At 33.5% G+C, this 9,398-nt stretch overlaps 2 protein-coding genes across 3 annotated transcripts; one reads left to right on the top strand and one right to left on the bottom strand.

Annotated features, from left to right (window-relative positions):
- The first annotated feature begins 372 nt into the window (after nt 1-372).
- Nucleotides 373-6,138, top strand: LOC143203465 (uncharacterized). The gene is made up of 9 exons (XM_076415635.1): nt 373-531; nt 588-745; nt 806-962; nt 1,017-1,372; nt 2,288-2,510; nt 2,569-2,688; nt 2,745-2,915; nt 5,552-5,660; nt 5,721-6,138. Exons 1-9 carry the CDS (start codon nt 480-482, stop codon nt 5,890-5,892), a joined length of 1,518 nt encoding a protein of 505 aa, XP_076271750.1. The 5' UTR covers nt 373-479; the 3' UTR covers nt 5,893-6,138.
- A 746-nt stretch (nt 6,139-6,884) lies between these two features.
- LOC143203466 (putative serine protease K12H4.7) lies at nt 6,885-9,398 on the bottom strand. 2 transcript variants are annotated; one of them, XR_013007338.1, is made up of 8 exons: nt 9,009-9,393; nt 8,669-8,959; nt 8,487-8,616; nt 8,217-8,435; nt 7,906-8,148; nt 7,609-7,856; nt 7,157-7,549; nt 6,885-7,102 (listed from the first exon to the last, which is right to left on the bottom strand). XR_013007338.1 is itself a non-coding variant. In XM_076415636.1 (8 exons), exons 1-8 carry the CDS (start codon nt 9,213-9,215, stop codon nt 6,993-6,995), a joined length of 1,503 nt encoding a protein of 500 aa, XP_076271751.1. In that variant the 5' UTR covers nt 9,216-9,398; the 3' UTR covers nt 6,885-6,992. The 2 variants fall into 2 exon arrangements, 1 of the variants encoding a protein (XP_076271751.1); XM_076415636.1 differs by having other exon boundaries at nt 7,157-7,256; nt 7,654-7,856; nt 9,009-9,398.

The raw sequence follows: 9,398 nt of genomic DNA, 5'->3' as shown, positions 1-9,398 counted from the left end.
GCCAGTTCTATTCTAGGATATTTTCTTTGTAGCTTTTTGTCTTAAATTATTTATGAATGTTCGTTGACAAACTTACTAATTTTTATTTTTCCAAAAATATATTATAACTTTAGCTGATTTAATTGGCTTTTTAATATAAACTTTTAAATACATAAAGATTATTTGTACATCGCAAGCTGAAATATAGACTTTTAAAATACTTTGGTGGGTACGCCACAATGCGACCTTCAATTCTCTATTCTCTTTATTCTATGTACATCACCTCGTATTCACAGATTTGCAAAATAAGAACAGAATTATATTGTTAAAAAATAAGTATGATTAATTACCGCCGATCTTACGACAGGTGTGCTAACTGTTATCTGCGATAGGGACAGTCCCTTACCCTAAATAAAATTTATTTTAACCTAACCTACGAATCTGTCAGTGTCATCTTTGACGTTTCTCCAGTGTTTTTGTTTTAGTTAGCTAAAAAAATAATGGATTTCCGCATAAGCGTAGTTTTAATATTATTAGGCCTTTGTAGCGATGGTGAGTCTATAACTATTAAGTTTTACGGGGTTTATAGCCAAATCGATAATTTGTAGTGTTTTCATATCACTTGAACATGTCTTGTGATAGTCCCACTGTATTGGGGGCTACGATCAATTGTACAACTAGTGTGATTGATGATTCTGATAATTTGGCTTCCGGAAATTTTCGATATACATGGATAACTGATTTTCTGCATGTCGGTAAACGTGTGGTATGTACGGCGCAAATAAATGTGTTTATTTAATGATAAATACAATTTTTCAACAATCAGATAGAAACAGGTCCTACTGATACCTGGAATATTACCTATGACATGTCCCTTAACAATGCTGGAACGTTTGTGGTAAGAGTGGAGGTTTGTGAACTAATAATGTTAGGTATAATATGTTCATCTGTCGGATCCATGGGAAATATTTTAATTGTAACAGGTAAAATATTATCTAGTGAAGACAACCAATTTTAATATAATATTGGCATTATAGATACACTGAATGGGAAAATAGTGACAACCCAGTCAAAAACTGAGAGAGACACCTTCGTATCTGTTGCCGAGCCTCTTCAAAATATAATTTCACTGAAAAGTGCTGATAGAGACTTAATTTCTGGGGCACCCACTGTCTTGTCATACTGGTTTGTGGACTGTATTTATTACGGAATCACCACAGATTTCAGATATGACCACAATTTTACCAAGCCTAATGAAATCCATTACATTGAAGCATTGGTGATGGCAGATTTTACACCAATACCACCCCCCACTACTCAAGCCCCCTCAACAACTACCACCACCACTACGACGACAACCATAAAGCCAACTAGCTTACACTTACCTAATAATGTAAGTATAGTTATTTGTAATTGTTTATAGACAGGGACGTAAATCGAGTAGGTAATCAATAGAAAATAATGCAAAAATGAAATAGAGAAATGTATCCGTTTGGTCAAGTAAAATTATTGAAGAGCTAGATTTGGCATCATGCATAATTTCTAAAGCGATTAATTGGCAGACATGAATTTCCCTCTCTGTCTCTCTCATGTGAACCTGTGAATATTAGAGGAGAAATTGACAACTGGATATAATTTTTTTTTTAATAGGAATTTATAGGCATTCATTAAAGAGTTTAATTTTTATACCCCTCCGGTTTAGATCATTTTATATAATATTCTATTGTACGTGTTCTGTTCCAATTGTTTTTTAAAGATTCATACCCTTAAACAAATGTTATTTAAATTCTCTTACATCTGATTATTTTCCAATCGTTAATATTATTATTTACCTAGTGAAAATAAAATATTAGTTTGAGGATTACATACACCTAAAACGATCGAATTATATATCGATTTTTTAGATTAAATCTATTTTGAACGTATCTATTATGTAGTAGCATTTGTTTAGTGAAGCCATACTACAGCGCGTTTGAAAGATAGCAGTCCATGGAACATTCTAGATCAAGGCTGCTTGTCTTTTTAATCAGTTTGGCCAAACGGACGATTCAGAAATTTTTGACGAGCCATTGACGGTTCCTATTTTAGTAACAGAAGATTCCGGAAGGTCATTTTCGTTATATTTTGATTTTTTATTTCATGAATGATGAGCCTCGTCCTGGATAACCGGTCTCTTGACTAACGCTATTGAACCAGGGAATTAGAAAAAGGTCAGGATTGATCAAAAGGAAAAAAATCAATTCGATTTGAAAAACATAAAAAATAGAATAGAAATGACGTTTTCCCCAGCCCGTTATTATTCTTTTAGACCGCACCTGTAAACTCCACAACACCTCAGAGGATTAAAAGAGATGCTGCCGCGACACCCGAACCGACAGGCACGAGGAATAATACCAGCAAAATCAAAATGTGGCAGAACGGTACCCTGGTGCCCTATAACGTATCATTCCCTTATATTTGCAATAATACAAACGTTGCTACGGATGATCAGAAACGTTATGGATATTTTCATAAGTCAGTCAAAACGAAAGGTACCAATTTACGATATTTTCTGAACCTGATTAGACTTTAACGATACATCCTCCACAGCTCCTATTTCTGGAATCAATATCTCCGGAACGAATTGGCTCAGATATGGCGAATTGCTGGACCTGAACGTGAAATGCAGCGGTTCCGATCAAATGTCGCATTGTGTGCTCTTTAAACCAGGTACGCCCTCAACATCCTACCTTCAGAACTTCCTTAATACTCAGGTTTTCCTCCAGGTATTTACAACGTTACCGGTAACGAAACATGTCGCAATTATGAACCTCTGAACGTCTGCGACTTCCCCATCAAGAGGTTCCTGATGGTAGAGGAGAAAAACACTATCGTGATCATCATCAAGAACGACGTCAGCATAAAGGTTTCGTCGGTCACCGTAACTGTATATAAAGGTAAGTCTTTACAATACTCTTTTTGTTCCCATATTTCAGCTTCTTGTGCAACTGTCAAGTGAATACTCAAAGCGGATTCTGGATTGGTGGTTAATCGGGCGCTAGCCAATAAAAATCAGGCAGTTGTCATGACAACTGTAACAGTTTGTTGAGTTGGGAATGAAAAGTGAATCTACTAGGAATAGATTCATTGATTTATTAACTTTTTCATTGTTTTGGTGAAATTATTGTGTGACAAAAATTAAGTAACCTTCCAATCTGACTCTGAATTGGTCATAAATTGACCGCTGACCAATAGCCAGCTCAGATTTTTGTCATGCCAAAAGAAAACAAAAATTTACTAAAATGTGTTATTGTTTGGGGAAATGAATTAATTTTTGTTTATTTTGCCCGATAATAATAGTAGTGTTTAGGAAAGATAAATTTCGTTTCGGTTTTTTCCACGTAACTGTCAATAAACATTACAAATCTAATAGAATTATGTCGTAAGCGTCTTGTAGTTACCATCTCAAAATATATATACTGAGACTAATTTCTCAGAGATATATTAGGAACAATTGAAAGAATTTTTGCTAAAATCAAACCATTAACTCAACTGACTCAATTAACTCAACGTCACTTCTATGAAAATTTTAGACTATCAAAAAATCGTGGGAAAATCTGAATGGTTCGTTTTACACACCACAATAAAGATAGGAGAAAAGGTATTTTCGTATGCATCATTCGCTATACAAGTATTAAATTGACGTTTTTCTTTTAATATCCCGCTGAAATGCATCACGTCGCACATTATCAGCTATATAGAAAATATCACTTCTAAACTATTGAAATTTTACTTGCATGTACTATTTTTACATATATAATTTTTCTGTCTATGTATTCACTGAACTGCTAAATGGTTGGACTAATTTTGATGGACTTTTTTGTATGTGTTTATGTGAATTCGAGAATGGTTTAGATTTACAATCGGACACGGTAGTTGGCGCTGTGATAGGGCTTCAACATTTTTTTATCTTTTAAACATTGTTCGATTATAAGAGCATATCACAACAAATCAGTAATGGATGTTATTGTGATCATATTATAGTATTTGTTTTATTGTTGAAATACATTATTTCATCCAAAAAAGCCACTGTTCGGGCGTCTCTTGGGAGCGCTAATATCAATATATATATTTAAACAATTCTAAATAATATTAAATGCTTTTAGTGTTTGATAAATGTTATATTAACTAACATTTTGCCTCATTAAATAATCAGTGAATGATTCATCATGCTAATATGAAACTTTAATCGCTACCGATGTGGGTTGTTTGATATAGTGATTCATATTTATATTATTTCTGTTCGTTTTTGTAAACACTAATGTGGTTTTGATCGAAACACAGATCATAGCGGAAAAGCTTACCATTATTTTCTAATAAATAGTTGGATTATTAGGGAAAGAATAGAAATTTTATTACAGAAAATAAAGTATGATTGGCAAACATTATCTTAAATTAACCTTCTCGTTTAATTGAATCGAAAACTATTCTCGTTTAATTGACAAAGAAGTCCAGGAACCTCCCAGTAACAACAAATTAACTCTTGGCAAATTAGAGCTGTTTGCCTTTGCAAATCCTTGTTCCATGGCCAGCTTTTCTATCAACAACTCTAAAACTAAACATCTTTGGAAACCATGGAAAATGATAAACACAGGGAGTGCTGGACCTAACTCGCTCTGATTTGGTGTTTTATTTCATCAAATAAATTATCAATCTCAGCCTGAACATGAAAATAAAAACATTTTTATAAATCCGTTAGACCTATTTCATTAAGTAAGTTTCTGTTAATCACGTTCATGGTGCCCACTGTTGATTCATTAATCCCGTCGCTCATCATCATGTTACTTTTACGAGTTTGAGCTGAGTTTATGCCCATTAATTAATAGCACCAATGAGACTAGCACTAACAACACAGCCCAAGAATAAAAATGTTTGTAAAAACCTTTTAAACCAATTTACCTAAATTGTATGTCTTTTGTGCTACTTATATTCGCTTTATTTTCTTTACAATATGAAATAAAGAAAATGTAATGTATTAAATTCATTGTTTCAATATTTATTTTCAATATTTTTATTTTCTTGTAATTCGTTTGCCTTTTATCTTAACGAATTTTGTTATTCTCTCTTTGAAGTGATGGTGTCCTTTCTCGATTTCTTTTATATTCTGATGAAATCGAAACCGAAGTTGGAATCAAACATCAATTTCCTTCAAGTCAAACCCAATTTGTTTAGCTTCGGATAAATGAAGACATTTTCAATAGAAATATTAAACAAAACTAATTAAAACAATCGTCATCTTGAGGCCAAAATTGTAAAAAATGTTTCATTAAGCCTAACTTGATGTGTAGTCATGGTAGAAGAATTTTTTTAGAGTTTACCAAAATTTTATGGAAAATGCTCTTCCTTAAAAGAAATTTTAAAAATCCCTTTTGTTGAACAATAAGCTTGTTCCTTTATATAATCGTACACATTATAAACTTTTGATATTGCAATGTAAAAATGTGAAAATTAGGTGTGGGTGGTACTTTTTTCTTTACCAAAATTACCATTTTCGTTGAGATATTGTACTTAATTATTTATAATATGTTTACAGTGAAACCACAGGCTCAACTATCGGTAATCGTTGTTCCCGTAGCCTTCAGTTTAGTTGCCGTTGTGACGATAGTATTCGGCGTAGCCTACTATCTTCAGAATCGCTCCAGGTATTAATATAGATTAAAAAAAAACAATGGAATCAAACAAAAGTGCCTATCATCTTGTAGGATAATCGTCGAGGTAGCAGATTTCGATTTCGGCCAACAGTACACCGACATGGAATACAAGACATTCAAAGAAAGACTGCGAGACTCCATAGTGAACGCGTTCACCAGGGACCCGTCAACCTCTGAAGCCCCCAACTGGCCACCAGGTCACAAATATGGCAGCATGACGTAAAGCAACTGGAATATCCCATCAGCACGAAGTTATCTGTGGTTAATCATTAGTGAGACTTATATAGACTTGATAATTACATACTATTGTAATGGATCTATTTCTAAGGTAACTATTATTCAGTTTTTCTTATGAATTATGCACTCTTTTGTAGGAGTTTACTAATAAGCGTAATATATGATGTATATATATATAAATTTGTTTTATGGTCATAAGTGTTATTTTATTTTCAATAAAAAAATATAATAATAAGTTGTTTCTTCTACTATTTATCTAGATTAAGGGGCTTTTTTACTAACAATAACAATATAAGTTCTAAACTTTTTACTATATATTTCAACAGTTCCAAACCAAAATATCTATGAAGAAAGCTAAGCTGTCTATGGTATACAGGCTATAGCTGAATGGATTACATTACTATTAAAAGGTCAAATATGATAAGAAAATACAGACTATGAAATATTTACTCACCATTATTCATATATACACGGCCCATAGAGATCCCTCCTTTCATCTCGCACTTAGTTTAATCTGACGCCATATGCACTAAGATGAATATTGCAAAAAGTCACAAGCCCATTCTCCATGTTTATAAGAATACATATATTAACAGGTCACGAACACAGAGAACTCTATGGTCATAAACAACAAACCGACAGATTACACTCACATTACCAGACTATTGTTAAGGGAAGAGTTTTTTCTAAAAAAAAACCGATTTGTGTCAATACCGCTTGAAACCGATTTGTTACTAAAATTCAACTGTTTACATGTTCTTCCGGGCAACTGTCAAATAAATTTTCAAATCTGACCATGGCCTTCTATTAAAGTTAAGTCGCCACTAACCAATAGAAGACACAAGTTAAAAGATCAGCCAGTTGTCATGACAACTGTTTTTTTTTGTTGGGGTGTTAATGAAAAACTAGAAACGGAACGTTAGATTGTCATAGTATTAGGGTTGTCAATTTCCTGTGCCAGGCAATAACATATATAGGTTGAAAACCAGTATTTAAATCTATTTATTTTATGGCCATAATTGTTATTTTATATGTAATAAAAATATATTATAATATGCTTTCTCATCAACATGCTTCAAGCTTCAATCATGCTTGAAGCCATTTGGTAATATATTCTAGAATTTGTGCTCTAGCTGCTTGCAGCTGTGGCAAATCATCGTCACTTGGTGGGTACATGTTAGCACAATGAGCAGTACCTAAACATTGAAGTACTTTTATGCTTTAAATAAAAACACACTAAATATTGTTACCTTTAATGTATATGGCTGGTGCATCTTCATTATCTGACTGTGTTATTCCCAAAGCATGCCATGGGTCGACTGAACCATGAACAAAAACGACATTAGTTACCTGAAATGTTAACGGTCTTAAAAACGAAAACATATAGTATATATTCTGCAATATATAAACACAACTCATACAATTTGGCAATGTTGCGAACAAAAATATATTATTTTATAAAGTACTTTGGTGGTTGCGTTATTTTGTGAAACGGTTGGGATTACAACACTTATTCCGTATTTGAAGGAAACGCAATGTTACCAATTTGCTTCCATATATTGTTTTAGTAAGTACGCCCGCCATATATAAAGTGACGGGCTTCTTTATATTATGTGCCCCATATATAATCTGGTAACTGCGAACTGAAAAATATTTTTTAACATTTTATTTTTTCCATTCAAATTATAAGACATTTGAATACCCGCTTGTCATAAAAACTCCTTTCCCTACAGCTTGCCATACTCACTTTAATATCAAGGGCCCCATAATTAATATTGGTAAAATCCACAGCCCTATTTACGTAAGACGCGCTGAATTCCGAACCATAGACGTCGGCGCATTGTTGCAGATAAAACTCCACCGGAAACATGGTCCCGAAAATCTGGGGTTTCTTGCTCGACGTTTGGTAGAACCCGAATTCGTTGCACGTTTGGAAAGTCCACTGTCTCCCTAAATCGAAATCTTTACCATCGCACATCTGCTAACAGAATTAATTTACCCCCTTCCGCCTCGGGTCCTTCCCAACTAAAGTTACGCATATCTCTGATCATATTCGAGTATTTAAAATCCAAGCAGGTGTCGTTGGTGGCGTTTAACATTAGAGAGTTGAAGTGGGCTAGTCTCGTGATTTCCGATTTTTCAGTTTCATTCGTCATTATGTCACAAACCGTGTCCAATGTTATGTTCCCCAACTTGGTGCCTTTAGTACTCAGTCTGTTATCTTTATTATATTGGGCAATGCCTAGGTAAAAAAAAAACGGATAATAAATAGGTACTTGAAAAAACACTTAAAAGTTTTTTTTTTAATACCTGCAAAATTTCCTGCTAAGTGATCATAGAGATTTGCTATATCATTCTTGTTATTAATGCTGTTTTCAATTGGATCACACAATTGGAATAATTTAGATAATGTCCTTTGACCCACCATGTGTTGCAAAAATGTATCAATCTGTGCTGTGCCTTTCTTCACAGCTAAGTAACATTCTTCACTGATACCACGAAGGTCATCTGCTACTACTTGAAAATAGTCTAAAAAACAACAATTATGTGGAATCTTGTCACTACTGCATTAATTAATACCCTGAAAATCAGCAATTGCCAATAATGGTCCACTAGTACTGACAGCACCATGGATCAAATGAGGATATTTTAATCTTGCCCAAGCAGCCAAAGAACCCGGATATGACCCACCAAAAACAATCCATTTCACCTAAAAATAACAAAACTTAAAAAATTACATATTATCTCTATTAATGAATTACATCAGGAGCTAAATTAAACTCCCTATTTGTTTCTGTAATGAAGGCAGCTATATCAGCTAGTGCTTGCTGACTGGTAAGGAATTTTAAATTCTCCACACTCAGATCTTCAGTGGGATGACTTTTTCCATAATATCTGTGCTCTAATTGAAATAAAATAGCGCTAAGATTCTTGCCATAATTAGTCCAAGCCCCGTTCGTCATCCAAACATCCGTTGCTTCTCCTTCTCCACCAATCATTAAAAATGCAACATTTCTTGAGCTACTTATAAAGTCGTCATTTACGTAGTATCTCTACAAAGTACCATAATTATCTAAAATATTTTTGTAATTTTATAACCACCTGCTGCCAAGTAGCAAGATTCCCTATGTCAAAGTGGTCTAGTGTTTGGGTAAACCATCTTGTGAAATTCCTGGCCTCCCCATGTAGCGTTTTTCCCTTTGGCTGGCCCAAATTGCCACCCCTCATTCGACCATTATGAAATATTCTATAGGAATAACCTGTTGAGATTAGAACACACAATAAAATGTAACCAAGTAAGAGCTTCATGATTAACTAATTGATACTACTTAATATTAAGTAAAATTATTTTTTGATATATTTGAGATTCTTTTATCACAATATCTAAAAGCTAATTACAATCATTGATGAACATAATGTTTACTCATATTTGAATGATAAACATTTAAAAATAGTTAAATGTCATACATAGAGAAAATGTCACAAAGAATC

The sequence above is a fragment of the Rhynchophorus ferrugineus genome, unplaced genomic scaffold, assembly GCF_030347505.1.
Source record: "Rhynchophorus ferrugineus isolate W39M unplaced genomic scaffold, kcgeb_rfMv2 rfM10, whole genome shotgun sequence".
Taxonomy (NCBI): Eukaryota; Metazoa; Arthropoda; class Insecta; order Coleoptera; family Curculionidae; genus Rhynchophorus; species Rhynchophorus ferrugineus.
This window is presented reverse-complemented; position numbering and strand designations above follow the sequence as displayed.